This window comes from Stenella coeruleoalba, assembly GCF_951394435.1.
Source record: "Stenella coeruleoalba genome assembly, chromosome: 14".
NCBI lineage: Eukaryota > Metazoa > Chordata > Mammalia > Artiodactyla > Delphinidae > Stenella > Stenella coeruleoalba.
In genome coordinates this window covers 83,214,739-83,234,663 of record NC_137160.1, presented here as the reverse complement: position 1 = coordinate 83,234,663, position 19,925 = coordinate 83,214,739, and the positions used below count along the sequence as shown (strand labels likewise).

General features: G+C 41.5%; 1 protein-coding gene across 1 annotated transcript in view; it reads left to right on the top strand.

The window, feature by feature from the left end:
- The window catches only part of SBNO1 (strawberry notch homolog 1), a 54,979-nt gene extending 38,324 nt beyond the window's left edge, over window positions 1–16,655 (top strand). Inside the window, exons 22-29 of the mRNA XM_079943060.1 lie at window positions 234–308; window positions 990–1,136; window positions 1,575–1,669; window positions 1,771–1,863; window positions 6,460–6,597; window positions 7,259–7,335; window positions 8,347–8,540; window positions 10,098–16,655. Of these exons, the coding sequence (XP_079799186.1) occupies window positions 234–308; window positions 990–1,136; window positions 1,575–1,669; window positions 1,771–1,863; window positions 6,460–6,597; window positions 7,259–7,335; window positions 8,347–8,540; window positions 10,098–10,240 (962 nt within the window). The 3' untranslated portion in view covers window positions 10,241–16,655. The remainder of the gene's footprint in view (window positions 1–233; window positions 309–989; window positions 1,137–1,574; window positions 1,670–1,770; window positions 1,864–6,459; window positions 6,598–7,258; window positions 7,336–8,346; window positions 8,541–10,097) is intronic.
- The last annotated feature ends 3,270 nt before the right edge of the window (window positions 16,656–19,925 follow it).

The window sequence follows — 19,925 nt, the reverse complement described above, 5'->3', positions numbered from 1 at the left end:
TTGTTGTGGAGCATGGGCTCTAGGCGTGTGGGCTCCAGTAGTTGTGGTTCGCGGGCTCTAGAGCACAGGCTCAGTAGTTGTGGCGCACGAGCCTAGTTGTTCCACGGCATGTGGGATCTTCCCGGACCAGGGCTCTAACCCGTGTCCCCTGCATTGGCAGGCGGATTCTTAACCACTGCGCCACCAGGGAAGCCCTGGACTATAAGGTTTTTTATAAATTTGTTTTATTACAGATGTTCGACAAGGACTGATAGGAGTTGGCCTGATAAATGTAGAAGATCGTTCAGGAATTCTTACTCTAGATAAAGGTAATGGTATGACTTTTGTATGTATGTTCATAACTGTTGCTGTATCATTATAGCCCATTTTGTTGTTTATACTTTCGTCAAGTTGAAGGGGAAGCTTCAAGTCTCTAGGTCTCAATCCCTCATTACTGAGTGCTCACAGAGCATTCTGGGTGGTTTTTGCTATGAATAACTATGGTTATTCAAGAAATTAAATCTCTATTCTCTCTACATAGCAGCAGTTCTCAAACCAGGTTGCGTATATGATCAGCTGTTGAGTTTTTAAAAAAGTACTGAAGCCAGGGCAGGAGCTCAGACGTCGGTAATTTTCCAGAAGCTCCTGGGCATTCTTACTTGTGCAGCCAAAGTTGAGCTTCACTGACTTAACAGCACTTAAACTTTATGGGTTAAGACTTAATGTTGGAAAACTAACATTCTGTTGTGCTAAATTATATTCATACCTTCAGTAAGCGAAGCTGAAGATGCAAAAATTCAATTTGGCAAACATCTTTTGAGCATGTAGTATAGTCGTGCTAATTGCTAGAGGTAGAAGCGGTCGAAGTATAGCCCTGTTCTGGGAACGGTACAGGAGTTGTGAGGGAAGTCTTAGAGAAGAAAGTGAGACTCTTACTAGGCTGAGATGAATAAATTTTTTAAATTGCCATTTGAATGCATTAAATCTTTCATACACTCTTGTCATTGCAGATTATAACAACATAGGAAAATTCTTAAATAGAATTTTGGGCATGGAGGTGCATCAGCAGAATGCGTTATTTCAGTATTTTGCAGACACACTTACTGCAGTTGTTCAAAATGCCAAAAAAAATGGAAGATATGATATGGGAATCTTAGGTAAGTTGGGAAATTTTTAAAACATCTTATGTATTCTTTTTTTCTTTCTTTTTAATTAATTAATTAATTTTATTTTTGGCTGCATTGGGTTTTCTTTGCTGCACATGGGGTTTCTGTAGTTGCAGTAAGCGGGAGATACTCTTCGTTGTGGTGCCTGGGCTTCTTGTTGCCGTGGCTTCTCTTGTTGCAGAGCATGAGCTCTAGGTGCACGGGCTTCAGTAGTTGTGGCACGCGAGCTCTAGAGCACAGGCTCAGTAGTTGTGGCGCATGGGCCTAGTTGCTCTGCGGCATGTGGGATCTTCCCCGACCAGGGCTCGAACCCGTGTCCCCTGCATTGGCAGGTGGATTCTTAACCACTGCGCCACCAGGGAAGCCTGTCATATGTATTATTGATGAAAAATTTTTTTTATACTTATATGTTGCTTTTTCTTGTTCAAGATCTTGGTTCTGGAGATGAAAAAGTGAGGAAAAGTGATGTTAAGAAGTTTCTGACTCCAGGATATTCAACCTCTGGCCATGTAGAATTATACACGGTAAGTTTAGAAAACGTGCACATTCAAGTATAATATCATTTTCTGGTAAGCATTCTCCGAAGTGAGTTTAATTTAAATTTTATTATTATTTTTTTTTACAGATAAGTGTAGAGAGGGGAATGTCCTGGGAGGAAGCTACCAAGATTTGGGCTGAGTTGACAGGACCAGATGATGGCTTTTATTTGTCATTGCAAGTAAGGCTTGTTTCCCTTAAATGTTAGTTGTTAAGATGTGTAATGTGTTTTCATTGCCAGCATTGTAATTACCTGTTCGCTTTGTGCTGATTTTCCAATTGTATTTAGCTTTCTGTGTTTTGATAATTTATCACTGTAATTGTGATATATTTTTATTTAATACGTTTTGAGGAGTATTATTAAATGCTAGTTTTAAATTATTACTTATTGGGGAATTCCCTGGTGGTCCAGTGGTTACTATTCCACACTTCCACTGCAGGGGGCACAGGTTTGATCCCTGGTCAGGGAATTAAGATCCTGCATACTGCGTGGTGTGGGCAAAAAAAAAAATGTTTACATATTATTAGTAAATTGAACCCTTTTTTTCCATAATATAGTGAGTGACCTTCTTTAGTCATAATAATGCTTTATGTCTTCAAGATTCAGTTTTCAGTTATTAGTGTAACTACATTCATTGGTTTAGTATTTGCCTGTGGACAGAGCTAAGGAGAGAGGATGTGTGAGTGTGTATGTGTGTGTGCACGTGTGTGTACGTGTTTACATTTAGACATATACATATACACACACAAATGAATGCATATTTATTTGTCCTGATCAAAACTATGGAATTTTGGGGCTTCCCTGGTGGCGCAGTGGTTGAGAGTCCGCCTGCTGATGCAGGGGACACGGGTTCGTGCCCCGGTCCGGGAAGATCCCATATGCCGCGGAGCGGCTGGGCCCGTGAGCCATGGCCGCTGAGCCTGTGCTTCTGGAGCCTGTGCTCCGCAACGGGAGAGGCCACAACAGTGAGAGGCCCACGTACCACAAAAAACAAACAAACAAAAAATGTGGAATTTTAATCTTATCTCTTCTCTGATTTTTTTTTTTAATTTATTTTATTTTTGGCTGTGTTAGGTCTTCATTGCTGTGCGCGGGCTTTCTTTAGTTGCAGCGACTGGGGCCTACTCTGTGGTGCGTGGGCTTCTCGTTGTGGTGGCTTCTCTTGTTGAGAGGCATGAGCTCTAGGTGCGCGGGCTTCAGTAGTTGTGGCACGTGGTCTCAGTAGTTGTGGCACACGGGCTCTAGAGCACAGGCTCAGTAGTTGTGGCAGACGGGCTTAATTGCTCCGCCGCATGTGGGATCTTTCCAGACCAGGGCTGAACCTGCGTCCTCTGCATTGGCAGATGGATTCTTAACCACTGCGCCACCAGGGAAGACCTTTCTCTGAAATTTTGGTCTTCTTTCTTCCACGCTAATAATCCCTGTTCTTCAGGGCACACAGGATGATAAAATATCATGGATACTATGCCCCAGTATTTTGAAAATATTTTTGTTGTAATAACTTTCTTTGCATAAGCTTACTTTATGCTATTTAAAAAATAGTTATACTGTTTCTGCACGTCAACATATGGCAATTATATAGTATACTCTTCTTCTTTTTTTTTTCTGCGGTACGCGGGCCTCTCACTGTTGTGGCCTCTCCCGTTGTGGAGCACAGGCTCCGGACGCGCAGGCTCAGGGGCCATGGCTCACGGGCCTAGCCGCTCTGCGGCATGTGGGAGCTTCCCGGACCGGGACACGAACCCGTGTCCCCTGCATCGGCAGGCGGACTCTCAACCACTGCACCACCAGGGAAGCCCTATACTCTTCTTTTAACCCTTAATTAATCTTAGTTCTACAGGTAATTAATTTATAATTAAAGCTCACCACTCACTCACTAGTCCTTAGGTTAATATCTCTCTAGTTATTTTGTCTGAACCCATTATGTAGTAGATTCAGGAAGGGCTTATGGAAACATTACTCCCTGAATTCTTACGTGCTGGTAAGTTTGTGCCTTTGTACTTGAAAGACAAATTTTACCAGACATGAAATCTTTTTTTTTTTGCGGTACGCGGGCCTCTCACTGTTGTGGCCTCTCCTGTTGCGGAGCACAGGCTCCAGACGCGCAGGCTCAGCGGCCATGGCTCACGGGCACAGCCGCCCCGCGGCATGCGGGATCCTCCTGGACCGGGGCACGAACCCACGTCCCCTGCATCGGCAGGCAGACTCCCAACCACTGCGCCACCAGGGAAGCCCAGACATGAAGTCTTTAGTTCACGTTTTCTTTTCTTGGATATCTTAAAGATGCTGCTACTTATTCTTTTGAGATAGAGTTGCTGTCAAAAAAAATTTTTTTTTAATTATTTTTATTTTGGGCTGCATTGGGGCTTCATTGCTGGGCGTGGGCTTTCTTTAGTTGAGGCGAGCAGGGGCTACTCTTTGTTGCGGTGCGCGGGCTTCTCATTGCGGTGGCTTCTCTTGTTGCAGAGCACGGGCGCTAGGCGCGTGGGCTTCAGTAGTTGCAGCATGTAGGCTTCAGTAGTTGTGGCTCACGGGCTCTAGAGTGCAGTCTCAGTAGTTGTGGCGCACGGGCTTAGTTGCCCTGCGGCATGTGGGATCTTCCCAGACCAGGGCTTGAACCTGTGTCCCTGCATTGGCAGGCAGATTCTTAACCACTGCGCCACCAGGGAAGTTCTCTACGTTTTGTTAACTTTTTAAAATTATGGTAAAATATATAACAAAGTTTGCCATTTTATCCATTTTAAAGTGTATGATTTAGTGTCATTAATTATATTCACAATGTTGTGCCAACATCACCATTAAACAGTAGCTTTCCCCTGGCCTGATAACCTTTGATCTATTTTTTGTCTATGAGTTTGCGTATCTTGGTACCTCATATAAGTGGAATCGTGCAGTATGTGACCGTTGTGTCTGGCTTCTTTCACTCGGCATAATGTTTTCAAGGTTCGTCCATGTTGTAGAATGTGTCATAACTTCCTTTCTTTTTGTGACTAATATTGCTTTGTATGTGTGTAGCACATTTTACTTTTTATTTGCAAATATTGGGTTGGCCAAAAAGTTCGTTGGGGTTTTTCAGTAAGATGGTACCAAAAACCCGAACGAACTTTTTGGCCAAGCCCTTTATGGAGTGACCAACTGTAAATGAAGACCTGGTTCAAGAACTGCGTAAAGGAGACCAAATATGATGATGCCACAGGCAGAGTGAAACCATAAATAAGCTCTCTAGAGCAGGAATCCCTAAATTTTTTATGTCAGGGGTCAGGTAGTATTTTAGGTTTTGCAGAGAATATGTGGTCTCTGCTGACTATTCTTTGTGGATTTTTTTTTCTTAAATTCTTTAATTGAATTATGTACCCATGAATGCATTATTACACTTGTGAAAAAATTTAAATACAGATAGCACTAAATTTTTTGACCATCATTCCCAGCCACGGTCCCTTCCCACCTTCCCAGAGGTAGCCACCGTTACCAGTTTTGTGTCTATTCTCCCAGACCATTTTCTGTGCATTTAATGCATATGTATTATAGCCATAGGAAACAATTTACTGTTTTAGATGGTTGATTTGTTGTTGGTTATTTTTTTTACACCAATTCTATGATACAGTATCGATCATTCTTTAAATTGCCTTTCTCACTAAACAATCAGTCTTGGAGTGCTTTCTGTATTGATACTTATAGGACTACTTCATTCATTGTGGCTGTTGCATGGTATTCTGTGTTATGAATATACCATGGTTTATTTAGCCTGTGTCGTATTAATTGACTTTTAGGTTGTTTCCATTTTTTCTCTTACAAAGGACATGCTTCTCTATGTACCTGTGTGAGTGTATCTCTAGAGTAGATTCAGAGAAATGGCATCACTGGATCTTAAGATCACTTACTTCTTTCTATGTGTGAATGAGAGGATAAACTCTTTTGAAGATCCTGGAGGAGAAAAAGTTTAGTTCTTAAAAGTCTGAAAAATGATTTTCCCCCCAGCTTTGTTCTTGGCTTCTAGTATTATCTTGAGGTTTCTAGCTAGGGTGGGATGGGTAAAACTGAACAAGTAAAAGGACATATCAGGATTGAGGGGAAAGATAACAAGCAGATTTGACTGAGTTTAAGTTGCTGCCTTCTCCTTTTTTTTTTTTAAACATCTTTATTGGAGTATACAGTGCTTTACGACATTGCTTTACAATGTTGTGTTAGTTTCTGCTGTATAACAAGATGAATCAGCTATATGTATATCCCCACATCCCCTCCCTCTTGTGCCTCCCTCCCACCCTCCCTAACCTGATAGGAATAGGTTGTAGCACTGATGGAGTAGATGAATTCAGAGGACTGTGGGTGATCAAAAGGCATTATCTTGAAGGTTATATATTTCATTGTAACTTGAAGGAGAGTAACATACAGTAGAGGTAAAATTATTTCCTGTGAAGACCCTTCCTGCCCACTACCTAGATTCTTACCTCTGACCCTGTTGAGGCTGCGAGTCCAGTTTCCTGGACTAGAGGAAGCAAAATTGTCTCCACTGGACATCGTGCTTTAAATCTTATTACTCAACACAATTTTCTAAAGATTGTCTTGCCTCAGAGATAAGGTCCATTAGCCTTCACTTTGGTGAGACCTTGTTCAAGTCGGTTACACAGCAGGTGTTATTCCTTTCACACAGTTTTGTATTTACAAACTCATTTGGCTTTGATCGTGATGTGATGGTGCAAAAAGCAAGCATGTCTTAAAGTGTGCAGTATTGAATATTTATATTTTCTCACCTATTTATTTATTTATTTTTAATAGATAAGAAACAACAAGAAAACTGCCATCTTAGTTAAAGAAGTGAATCCTAAAAAGAAGCTTTTCTTAGTTTATAGACCAAATACTGGGAAACAGCTCAAATTAGAAATTTATGCTGATCTAAAAAAGAAATATAAGAAGGTATTTTTCCATTTGTACATGATGTTATGTATAAATACTTGTTTTATAATAATATATTGCAACTATGTTTATATGTAAATTGTCAATTTTTCCTATTTGATTACTGGAAAATTGTTTCAGAAAAAGTTTTATCAACTCTTGTTAAATTAATATCCCAGTCTTAATGTTATCAACTGTTAGGAAACTTAAAGGTGATTATTTGAAACAGCTTATGTTATCAGAAAAGGAAGTTTCTATAGTGCTAACTACAAAAATTAGAATTTTTTAAATAAAGGGAAGATGTACAAGACTGAAATTCCTTCCCACCAACTCTTGGTTTTACTGTGAACTGCTGTGTTTATATTTTGCAATAATTTCTGGAAAAACAGTGATATCTCTTTTTCCTAACTTTACTATGTTATTTTGTTGTTAGTATTACCTTATATTACTATTATTCCTAGCCATTTTCACTTGCAAACAATTATAATTAACTATTTGAAATATTCATTACATGGGAAAAACCTCATGGCAGAGCTTTATGGGTAAAATTCAAATGCAAGCAGTAGTGAAGACCATGTTTTCTGTATAAAGATGGTTTTAAGTTGGCTTTAGAGACCAAATTAGGCAACCAGTTTGTTTAAAACAATACCTTTTCAATGGAATTTTTGTCTTATTTTCACAGGTAGTCTCAGACGATGCCCTGGTCCACTGGTTAGATCAGTATAATTCATCTGCAGATACTTGTACTCATGCTTATTGGTTAGTTTTCATTTTTCTCACCATATATTCCAAAGTATGATCAAGATTTAAACACCCCTTCATTCTTTAGCTATCTGTCCCTATAAGTACACAAGCAGATTATCAATTGCTCGGTGTTGTTTCTTTAAGCAGAGGTACTTGTTGGAAGCCTCTGGACCATGCACTGTTTTAGGTCTCCCCACTGATGCTTTGTTACTTCCAACCAAATGTTGTCTGCCAGCATGGACTTAACTATCATTCTTAGGGTTGAGACTTTTTCCTTCTCCTCTCCTTCCTTCCCTTCCTTTATTTTTTCCTTCCTCCATAGTTTTATTGGTGTCCCAAATCAGTTTTATTTTTAAGGCTAGGGAACTTCTAGGAAACCACAGAGGTACCTCAAATAGTTAACAGCACTAGAAACTTTGTTGTTGAGCCCTGGAGCTGATCCTGCGTACTACTAGGCTAGCCAGAGGTGTTCTCAAGTCATTATGTTCATTTCAGGGCATTGAAAATGGAGTATCTGGCCCACTTTTTGAAAAGGGATACAGGATATAGATGAATTTTAGCTAGGTTTTTATTTAGACACATGTAGGTAGATAAATTTGCTTTTGTTTATTTGCTGAGGGCTTTTCCACTTACCTGATTTAGAACTGTATATTGGTAGTTTAATACTATGGAAATAACTGGCAGGATTATTTTATAAACTGACATTAATACAGTAAACTAATGGATATTAAAATGACAAATGCTTAAATGGATATCAAGACCAATAAATCAGCCCTTTTATAAGGGAGCCAGGCCCAAGAAATAACTAATTTTAAAATCAGTAGTGATACCTTAAGTTGGACAGGATAATCCAATGTCAGAAGGACTGCAGTCTACAAACTTTATCAGTAAAGGTAAATGACGGTAGGCCGTTTTCCATTTGAAATTAGGGTAGACCTTGTGGGCCTTGTGTGTGTGTGTGTGCGCGTGTGCGTGTGCGCATGTGTGCACGCACATATACATTTTTTTCCTTATTATCTATCCTAGGCGTGGCAATTGCAAAAAAGCAAGTTTGGGATTAGTTTGTGAAATAGGTCTTCGTTGCCGCACATACTATGTATTATGTGGCTCAGTACTGAGTGTCTGGACAAAAGTCGAGGGTGTTCTCGCATCTGTCAGTGGCACAAACGTGAAAATGCAGATAGTTCGGCTAAGAACAGAGGATGGACAGCGGATTGTAGGTGAGTTTTAATTTTTTTTTGGTTTGAGCCTTGAGAAGAAAAATCAGGTCCTGTGTTTTTCTTATTTTGCTTCTAACGTCTTAGAATCTTAGCATCTGTCTATTCCAGTGGTGGGGTAGAGCTTGCTTTATATTATGTTCTTAAAAGGATAAACAGTAGTTAAGCTTTTGAATGGGTGTAGTTGGCTCTGGCTGAAATCCTGATGTGGTTGTGATTTTATGCTGCCCTCGGTGCTCTTGCTCCCCTCCCTCACTGTCGACATCTGTGCAGGCTCCCTGGTATGAAGACTAAGGATTCTCTGAAGTCTTTATGTTCATTGTGCCACATTGAGACTATGGAAGTCAAAGCCACTGTGCACAGGGGATGGACTGGAGTCCTGCAGGGAGCAAGGGAGACCAGGCTAGCCGCTCCCACTGTTCCCTCAATGACAGGCCTCACGGAAATCCACCCAGTTATTGCACTTTCCCTGTCGCATTGTCTTTGTTTCTTTTGCAACAACCTTTCTCTGTATCCTGGGTTGCACATTGGTAGCCTGTGGGCTAGTCAGTCCATGGACATTTTTTTGATCCTCAAGTATTTTTGGTTGCAAGATTTCAATTGAGTTAGTTGCCAACTTTTAAAAATCAAAAGATTGTGGGCTTCCCTGGTGGCGCAGTGGTTAAGAATCTGCCTGTCAATGCAGGGGACACGGGTTTGAGCCCTGGTCCGAAAAGATCCCACATGCCGCGGAGCAACCAAGCCCATGCACCACAACTACTGAGCCTGCGCTCTAGAGCCCACAAGCCACAACTGCTGAGCCCGCGTGCTGCAACTACTGAAGCCCATGTGCCTAGAGCCCACGCTCCGCAACAAGAGAAGCCACTGTAGTGAGAAGCCCACGCACCACAATGAAGAGTAGCCCCCGCTCGCCGCCACTAGAGAAACCTTGTGTGCAACAACAAAGACCCAACGCAGCCAAAAATAAATAAATAAAATAAATAAATTTATTTAAAAAAAATCAGAAGACTGGATTTCTATCTTCTTCAAAACAACAACAGCAGCAGCAACAACAGAGAAGCTTGGAACATTGAGCCCCTGTTCCCACATGGGAGGAGTTAAAGTTCCCTTACAGAGGATATATATACTCTCCAGTTTGCTGACTTCCACACTGTGCCACTTAGAAGTTACTGCTTCAGTACGCATTTGAATTTGCAGCCACTATTTTGTAGTCTCTTTGGTACATTACTATATGCCAAAGAAGGTGGTGCTTGCATACATTTGTGGAGCTTCAAAGATAGTAGATAGGAAGGTACTGTACTTGGCCTTCTGTTGCTTCAGCAGGAAGATGGTGTTGCACTAGACACATGCATGTGCTCAGGTATTTGTGGGTGATGCTGCTGAGGAATCGGGCTACTTCTGAAGGGGCCAGTTCAGTTATTAGGTGTTCATTTAGTTTTTTTGTGGAGTCTTATTCATTAAACTTAATATTATACTTCATTTGGAATTTGCTAGGAAGCTATAAAACAGTGTGGTTTCTCCTGGAAGCAACCTTTATAAATTCTTGTTTTCTAATTGCAGGTTTGATCATTCCTGCAAATTGTGTGTCTCCTCTTATAAATCTCCTGTCAACTTCAGACCAGTCTCAACAGCTTGCGGTCCAGCAGAAACAGCTCTGGCAGCAGCGTCACCCCCAGAGCATCGCCAATTTGAGCAACGCATAAGAACAGACAGGTTTCAACATGGATGTATATGAAATGCTGTTGAAGCATATCATTTGCATAAAAATCAGGGACAGTTTCCAAAGAATTATAATTTTTTTTCAGTTGTGCTCTCTCTCTAGTTCATTTTTTTGGGAATAAGGACAAACCTGGAATAGATAGCAAAACTGAAAATCAGCAGTGCCGATGGTGGTACATATGTCTTTCCTCGTGCTTTTCCCATGGTACTTACCGTATGCTTTTACTTTGGGTGAGCAGAGGGGTATGTGCGCGTGTGTGTCAGTCTGTTTGTTTGTGAGTTTGTTAAAAGCTACGAACCATAATTGGTTTAAAAATGCTTGGAACTTCCCAAACTGGCTTTACTTTTATGTTATACAGTGCTCAGGGTTAACGCAGTACATCCATGCCATTGCTGTGGGACTTATCCCCGGATGCATGTGTTTTGAGTCTATAAATAGAGAAAATATATATTGGTTTCTTTTTCCAACTTATTAAAACAATAGGTTTATTAAAGCATGAAATGAAAGGTGACATATCATGCATTCAGGTTCTTTTTCTAGTTTTTGTTCTGACAGTGCATGTCTTTGAAAGCATGCGTAAACAAGATTAACACAGAAGTCAAGTAACGGAGAGAAACATTTGTAGATGTACAGCATTGGTTATTGCATTTTTATAGTGTTTATACCTGGGTATTGCTTCAAACCCTGCGAAATCACCTTCTCCCATTCTCCCTGCCCCAGGTTTCTTGTCAAGGTAATGAGTACATACATTTTTTGGTGATAAAACTCTTAAAAGTTAATTTTAATGTATTAATAGTATTCCTAATGTGTGCTGCAAAAATGGCTACAAGCCTGCTTTTCTTAAAATTACATTTTTCTTAACTTAAAGATAGTTTTAGAAAGAAGTACAAATTGGCTTCCGTCTTGCAAACAATCTTCCTTTTTTTTTACTTCGTTATCTTAATTTGCTTTGTCACTCTTAAAAATGGAAACCGTACTTGAGTTGTAAACTAGACAATGAGGAAACACTTGAGGCTTCTGCTGTATGTTTATTTCTTGTTGTTATTGTTGTTACCCAGTAACTTGAATATTGTTTAATGTGTTGTAAGACATTGTAGAGTTTATCTCAAGCTGTTAAAAATGGTAATGTACAAATGTGAATAGACACTTATCTATAATATGGGTAAGTTTTGTTTCGCCTATAATAGATGTTTATAAAAACAAGTGAGGGGACAATTGGTCTTTTTGTTTCCTTTTTTTTTTCCTTTCCTTTTTTTTTTTGCTTGCACAGGTTGCACTATTGAAAAACTGAGATTGTATAAACCTGGTCAAAAGCTGCAAGATACCACAATCTTGTAGATGTCAAATAAAAAGTTATTATACTAAGCAGAAGTGGACTCTTGTTTAGGCCCTCACCACCTTCAAAAGTAGTCTGTGATGGGGATGCTGCAGAACTTGCGTGTTGCTCAACATTCCAGGTAGCCTTATATTTTGGTTTAAAACCTACCCCTCAAAATTGAAATGGTGTTGAGGAAGGGGTAAAATGATAGTACTTTTGAAAGTTTCTCAAGTTGAACTGTTCTCCTTTGTAACTTTCTAAACTTATTGCAGAATTAGGTGAGATACATGTTAAGTGATGGGAAAGCTAGGGCTATCATCCTCTTGTGTTTCTTCAAGCCTGAGTTTGGTTATGTCACGTTTACCATAAGTTTTCTTTCTTTGGAATTATTTATTCTAGACGCCTAAAGGAACAAATTGAGAATAATTTCTGTTCTTTGGCATATTTTGCCCAGTGGATGCAACTTTTATCCTCAGTCTAGTCCTTATATCTCAGGCAGTGATCCATATGAATATCAACCAATGTCCCTTGTTAGGGCCACTAGACCCAGCTGGCAGTCAAGAGCAGAATTGTCCACCTGCACCAAAACTTCCCAGTTAGTTCTTCTGTTTTTAAATCAGGAGCCCAGTCAGCTTCCATCAACATCCCAAGGTGAAATAGAGCTGTGGAGGGGGAAGCATAACAAGCCTGTTACCTCCAGTGAGACAAAATGGCAGGGTTGGGGAAAAGAGACTCCCTCTTGGAGGCTTGGCCCAACTTCCCTTTTTTGTGTGTGGGAGTATCTTTTTTAGCAGGTTATGGTTTTTTCCAAGCAGCTTCAGTGTGAGGATTCTTTAGCATGCAGTTAGTTGACCCTCACAATTTATGATGTAATGTTTGCTCTTGGAATAGCTATCTTGTTACAAAGGGGGATATATGTATGTTCTGTTCTTTGTAGAACAGCTTCGTTTTGCTTTTTTAAAAAAAAGTCCAGAAATAAGGCCTCTGAAAACTCTCAAAGTAGACCTCAGAAAGGCAGCCGTGTAAATGGATGGGGAGCCGAGGTGCCACGTGCACATGCTTATCGTGGTGTGGTGTGCATGTGAGCGCCGGCAGTCTGCTTCCCATCCTCCTCTCTGGAGGTGAACACATGACCTTTAACACTGTGCCCTTACCCAAGTCAGCAAGTTTTAGGTTGGTCAACATGGGAAAACCCAGCATTCAAGGTCCTCCTCTGTCAAAAAATCAAGTCTCAACAACAGCTAACTTCTGTACAACAGATCCTTGTATTTCAGGATCTGAATGCCACGTCTGAACCCAGGGACCTTGTTGAACCCGATGTGAGTCCATTTGGCCTCTGTAATGCCTTTTCTCCCTTTTTAGCAATATGGCTCTGAGCACAAAGATTTTGATTACAAGTCACGTTAGTGTTTTCAGAGTTTACAGTGCCGATTGTACTGAAAACCACTTTCCGAGTCCAGAGCTGCTCAGATGGTATTGGCGGGGGGGTAGTGTTCCCCTAATTTAACACCCTCCCTACCACAAGCTGCAGTTTAGTGGGATAATCCAGATATTTATCAACGATATGAATTCCTAAAAGTATTAATAAGGTATTTTTAAACACACTTGATGAAAAGCAAATATCTTAAGCAATTTTCCCTTTTTGCTGCTAAATTGCCGATACACTCTTCAGTATCTTTTCTTTACATCTGTATATAAGTTAGCAAGAACCTGCATCCAAAGCAATGTAGTGGTGTGTGTATGTATATATATATATTTATTCCAATCCAACTAGCACTTCAGAAACCTTTTTGAGTTGCAACAGTAAACCTTTTACTTGTATTCTGCTTCATCTGTAATGGTGAAAGTTCTAGATTACCAAGCTCCAGGGGTATATAATATTCTAGAAGCATAAGTTTCTGGCTGTAGCCACTGGGGCATTCATTTGCTAATCTCCATGTGATGCTATTAGAGCAACTTCTAACAGGCATGACGAGAAAGGGTACCAGACACTTACCGTTGTATAATGGGAGCCTTTCCTCAGTCCCCTCCACTTTCCAGTTTAGCAGGAGGGGAAAAAAAGCAATAGATTAGAAATGATTGATGCATTTCAGTTTATGAAAGTAGGAGCAGAGGAAAAGTGTTTTTCACTTGGGTCCTTTTCTTGATTAGATAGTAAGAGGAAGGTCCCTATCTAAATACTCTCATTTAAAAAATGTACCTGAAAAAATAAAATAAAAATGTACCTGAATGATATTTGATAGTTTCTAAGAATGGTGCTACATAAGAGTCGCTGTTAGACCAGTATGCAGTGAACAGATGTTCGGCTAGTGCAGGCATCCCAGGGACAGTGGGCATTTGTTGACTCTCCTTCCTCTATGTCTGGAGTCTCCTTGGCTAACACCACACCTCGCACGCTCACTGTGCACGCTTTGCTGCTGGAATATGCAGCAGGCAGTCCATGTCATGGCTACAGCTGCGAGCAAAAGCCATTTGTAACAAGTCCTCATTGGATGCCAGTTGTCTAGTACAAAGGCAGTGTCTTTTAAGGGCATATAAGTGAAGGAAACACATCTATAGATACCTGCAACTCGAGCTAGCTAGTAATTTTTTTTCTGCATACTTGAGGTGAAATCCAAAACCCACCTTCTGATTTTATGCTGTACTTATATATATATATATGTACATAATGTGTATATATAGAAATGTTGAGTTCTTTTTGAATTCTGAATGTAAATATTTCTTGTAAATTGGGACGCCACCAGCTTGTTTTTCTCTTTTCCCTCCTCCCTTCAATCCTATTTATTCTTTTCTTGACTTCCCATAGGGGGCTTCTTACAATTTGTTTTTTTTTTTGGACGTAGAAACGTATGAAAAACTTCTTAGTTGAATTTGTTCATATATTTTAGAATTCGGTTTTGCATCTTTACCATAGAATTCCTATGTCTGTTTTGTGTTAATATTTTTCAACATGCCTGATTGTGTTTTGCATTTTTATTACAAATTTTTACTGTGTGCAATGCATTGTATTGGGGGGAATGTACTTGAGTGCAATTTCTGATACTGTCATTATATGACTAGTTATGCTCATTTATGTTGCTCTTTGGAAGCTATAGTGAGCCTCATGTTTTCACCTAAAAAATTTCTTCCCAAGACTTCCTTTAAGCTCCTCTAACTTCTTCAGTGCATTTGGGATCAAACTTGCTCTTCAGTAAACCTGACTTGTTCCTACCCTTGCAATTTTTCAGGCCTGCACCAAATCCTTCATCCTTGTGGCTTTCCAGCTGAGAGGAAAATCTTGCAGATCTGAACAGTGATTTATGACCTGCTACTGCTGCAGATTTTCTGTTTCTTTAAGAAGTCCAGCGTGTACTTTTAGCCTGCAAGTAACAATCAGAAGCTTACTTTCCAGTGAGCATGGGTAATCTGCTTCTGCTCCCACCAGTTAAGGATATTTATAGCAGGAGTGGAGACAGACCTGGTACATGCTGGTGTCCATGCTGACAGGTGACATTAGAGAATGTCCTTTAAGGGACAGTTTTCCTCCGGAATCGAGCAGCACAACTGCTGTGGAGGCTTCCATGAGCCTTCAGCTCAAGGGTTGATTCTGTGCTGAGGGTAAAACAGCCAGTTAACTGTGGAGGGACTGGCTGGTAGGATCTGCTGGGCTGTCCTGCCACCAGTGAGCTGGTGAATTGATCTTGACTAGATTGGCTGTAAAGCTAGGAGCTGAGCTGGATCAGGGCATTCTTAATGATTGGATTAGTGTTGCCAGTAGGGCAGACCCAGGGGTGGCTCACAAAAGTGGTGGTAATCATCACCAGGGAGGCCAACATTGCGTTTTTAATTACAGATTTCGCACTTTTAAGAAAACCTTCCTCCTTAACTTTCAGGAAAGATAGCCGTGAGCCTTTCTTGGGCCTTCATTTGTGTACATGTTTCTCTCGTTACTACTGAACTTCGTAGACTTCCTGAAATTTAAAAGTTGTCTGCATTTAGGTAAGTCTTAGGCACCTAATTTGTCATGAAACGGGGCCTTTCAGAGGAGAGCTCCAGTGGGAATCCCTGTCCCCACACGTCCTGCCCGGCTTTCCTCCTCTGGCGCCCGTGGAGCAGCAGCCGTCAGGACACCATGAGGCTAAGACTACACCCTTGTAGTGCAGAGTCGAGCAAGGGGTGCCACCTGGGAACGTCAGTTCTCTTTGATACTTGCAGGTCAGGCCTCCTTCGGGCTGAGGGTCAGTCCGCCGGCCCCTTAGTGAGAACTCCCTGGCTTTTCCGTCCACCCTGTCCTGAGGGCCTTTCTTGCTGTGACAGTATTTGTGGCACTGAAGAGGATAAAGAAGCTTCAGCCTTCTTTCTGACTTCCACTTTACGGGGCAGAGAGCTTTTTTTCTACGTAGCACATTGCAGTCTCACCTCCATCAGAAAAAATCATCCTGTTCATGGTTTATACTGAATTTGCAAACTACTGATATTATTTTTCAATAACCACTTGTATCTACCATCAACCATGAGAGGTGGGAAGAGGTACGCTGTATCTCTGCAATAAAACTTTTGCCAGGTTCTACCTCTGCTGAGCAAAGGATACTTTTATACGTAGGCATAGATCTTCCTTCCTTTACTGATCTGACATGGTGCATCTTGAGACAACATATGATGGAATCCAAAGACAATTTGAAACAAAGGTGGATGTAAACTCTTCTGGTTGTTTCTGTTCTGTTCTCTTTTTTAAAATCTCTCTTTTTATATTGCTACTCTGTTTTGAATGTCCGTCAGTGTATGAAGGGTACGCACTGTTCTGATGATACTGCACTGCTTCAGCCTTCCGTGGTAATACAGTACCGAGTGTCCAGAAACGATTGTTCTGACCGTTTTGATTTGTAACTTTAAAAATTGGGTCTTATGCAATAAAAATGTATTGGCTGCATTTAGCGAGGTTTTATACCCTTGCAAGTAAAAACGATCAACCATGAAGCGTAATGAATTCTGTATTTAGGTTTTTTGTTGTGTCTTTTGATTTTTGTTTTTGTTTTTTTTTCCTTTTTTTGTAAGATTCTTAAATAAATTAAACTGGCTAATATGCTGCTTTTCTCTGTGTATTTTCTTTGTCTGGGTTCTGAGCACCCGTTTAAGCTGTGTCAGGGCAACCACGCTCACCTAGAGAGCTTCTTTCCGTTGGGGGCTCGGACTTCTTTTATGTTGGTTTTTTATTTTAAGTGAATTCTAGAAGACTTCTCACGATGTGGAGAAAATGCAACCCAGCATTTGTTAGAGTCAGAAATGTCCGTGCTGCTGCAGAGCTTCAGTGAGTCAGCACCGGGTGCCCAGGCCGGGGGGCTTGGGTCATGGGGTGTCCTCCCTGAAAGGTGCCAAGAGTGTTGGAGGACTTGGGGGTATGAGGCTTCCTATTTAAAATTCGTTCCTGATGGTGCACAGCCATCCAGTCTGTGAGTCGTAAGATTGGAGCTCTGCTTAAGAAAAAACAAAACGGAAACTACTGCAGACAACATAGCGTGTGCCAGTCACTGTGGGGTGCTTTCTGTAGTCCTTTCTGTAGTCCTTAGTCCTCCTCTAGTTTTCAGATGAAAAGCCTTTTAGTTTCTAATTTTCGTGGAAATTCATGCCTGTATTTCTTCTATTTATTTTTGGCTGTGTTGTGTCTTCGTTGCTGTGCGCGGGCTTTCTCTAGTTGCGGCAAGCAGGGGCTACTCTTCATTGTGGTGCACGGGCTTCTGATTGTGGTGGCTTCTCTTTCTGTGGAGCACAGGCTCTAGGTGCGCGGGCTTCAGTAGTTGTGGCACATGGGCTCTAGAACGCAGGCTCCGTAGTTGTGGTGCACAGACTTAGTTGCTCTGCGGCATGTGGGATCTTCCCGGACTGGGGTTCGAACACTGTCCCCTGCATTGGCAGGTGGATTCTTAACCACTGCGCCACCAGGGAAGCCCAAGTGCCTGTATTTCATGTTTCTTCACTAAGTGTTTAATAAGCAACTGCTGTGTGTCTATGTCGGGCCACATGCAGTCCTCAGTAGAGACTCCTCGTGGGTAGTTATTCTCATGTCAGAGATAGCAAACGAGCGAGCAAGTTAAGGTTCCGGTGGTCGCGGGAGCTAAGAAGGAGACATCAGGGATGCTGGGTGCCTGATGGGGGGCCCAGGAGGTGACCGACAGTCCACTGGCACCAGCCTGCCTTGAGGAGGCTGCCGTGGATGGAGAGAAGGGAGTGTGGTGAGCCCTGGGGCTCATCGATGGAGAAGTAATGACCTGACAAGAGATCCAGTCAGCTCCTTGCACTGGGCTTGGGAAGCTAGAGAAATTGGGAATGAACAGGAGAGAAGACACCACAGGACACCCAGAACAGTGAGTAGATCCCTTTGCCCTGAGTGTGTGTGTGTGTGTGTTTAAACCTCCCTCCCCTATGCCGTATGAGTGCTGGCGCCCTCACTTTACAGGTGAGATGGGCACAGAGGTCAGGGAAGCAGCAAGGGGCGGTCTGGACCAGGAGTCCATGCCGCTGTCCTCTAGACACGGACAGAGGCATTTGTAAATGGTTGGAGTCTGGCTTGTTTGCAAGTCTTTTCTTTGTGGGGTTTGAAATGCTTGAGAAAGTCGTGTTCAGTTTGTAGCTGGAAATGCTTAAAGGAATTTAATCAAATTTGTAAACGATGTTTACATTTAGGGAAATTTAGTCTGCCAAATACGTGAGATAATTGAGCATTAATTGAAGAACAAGTGAAAGGGGAGTGTTTTACATTTTAACTAAAATTTTCCTAAAATATTTCTAAGTCGTGCTTGAAGACTGAAAGGAAACTTCTTTTTGAATATATAACCTTAATAAATTGAGTATTAATTTGAATAAGAAACGAGAGGCCAGACTTCATGTAGAGCCTCCACTGTCCCCACTGAGTTTTTCTGTTGCGGTTCCAGTTTGCTTTGACCTTGTTCCCCTTCAGTGTTTTAATCTGTAACCCAGTCTGCTTTCAGCCTCACGTTGTGTCTCCCAGGGCCTCAGCACCGTTGACATTTGGGCTGGGCCATTCTTTGCAGAGAGCGGGGTGATGTGGGGACCGTCCTGTGCATTGTAGGGTGTAGAGCAGCATCCCTGCTTCCACCCACTAGGTGCCAGTAGTACACAGTGTACCCTGCACCCCCCGTTACGGAAATCCAAAACGTCTCCAGACATGGCCTGATGTCCTCCTGAGGATCAAAATCGCCTCTAAGCAAATTAATCATACAGAGGCAAAAGCTGGTGTCTGATCTGTGTGTGTGCGTGCACAAATTTGTGTGTGTTTTACAGAGGACAAGACCCATGAGCAAGGGGGCACCACCCTTGAGATAACAGAAAATACAAACTTTAACTGGCTGGGGGTTTGGAGTATGTATAATACAATTTCCATAAGTATGAATATTTATCAGCTAGTCATTTGAGAGCATGATGTAAAGAAGCCATCTGTGGAGGCCTTTATGGAGAGAAAAGAGGCTAAAAGAAATGTGCAAAATGTTTATTTTTAGAGCCCAACTCTCAGCAAGTTGGCTTCGTCCTCTGAAAGCTGCCCACTCTGGGCGTCAAGTGCATCGTTGGGTTAGGAGAGGCGAGTGCCACACTGCTGGTTCCAAGTCACCATCCACCTAAGAATTACCACCAGGTAGCATGCAAAGGTAGGATGGCTGGGTGGACACCACATTAGTCTGGGATACTTAATTTTTATGTTTTTGATTGGTAGTTTGCTTGAATAAGTAATACCAACACCTGACACAAGTCAACAGGCAGATGAGAACATACAGTGAACGTTCGCGCTCTGCTCCTCCCGCTTGGCCCCCGTTCTTCTTTCCAAGGCAGCCATTCTCGCCAGTTTCTTCAGTATCCTTTCTTGGGGAACTTTAGAGGGTAAATTTCTGAGTATCGCAATAAATGCTCGAGCTTCTGTTGTTTATCTTTGGTTGTAGGCAAGATTCATTTTCACAAAGATTGATGTGCAATTACTGGAGAAATCCAAATTAGAATAAATTATTAATTGTAGGAAATTGAGAAATTCATGAACCTTCAGTAGAAAGGTGTTTTGTGAAGATGTCCACTGTTTAGAGCCATAAGAGGTCTCTAGAATCCCCTTTTTCATCTTTAGGCCTAGATCAAGATAAAATACAGTGCTCTCAATTTCTGCAGTAATACTGGATTTTCTGTTTAGCTTTCTTTTCCCCCAGTTTGTTTTTACATGTGTGTTTCCTGTTCAGAGGTATTGACGTGAAAAGCTGTTTATCATGTCCTCAAATGTTTGCATGCCCCATTTCTTTCTTTATTTGGCTGCATCGGGTCTTGGTTGCAGCACGCGGGCTTCTCTCTAGATGTGGCCTGTGGGTTTTCTCTTCTC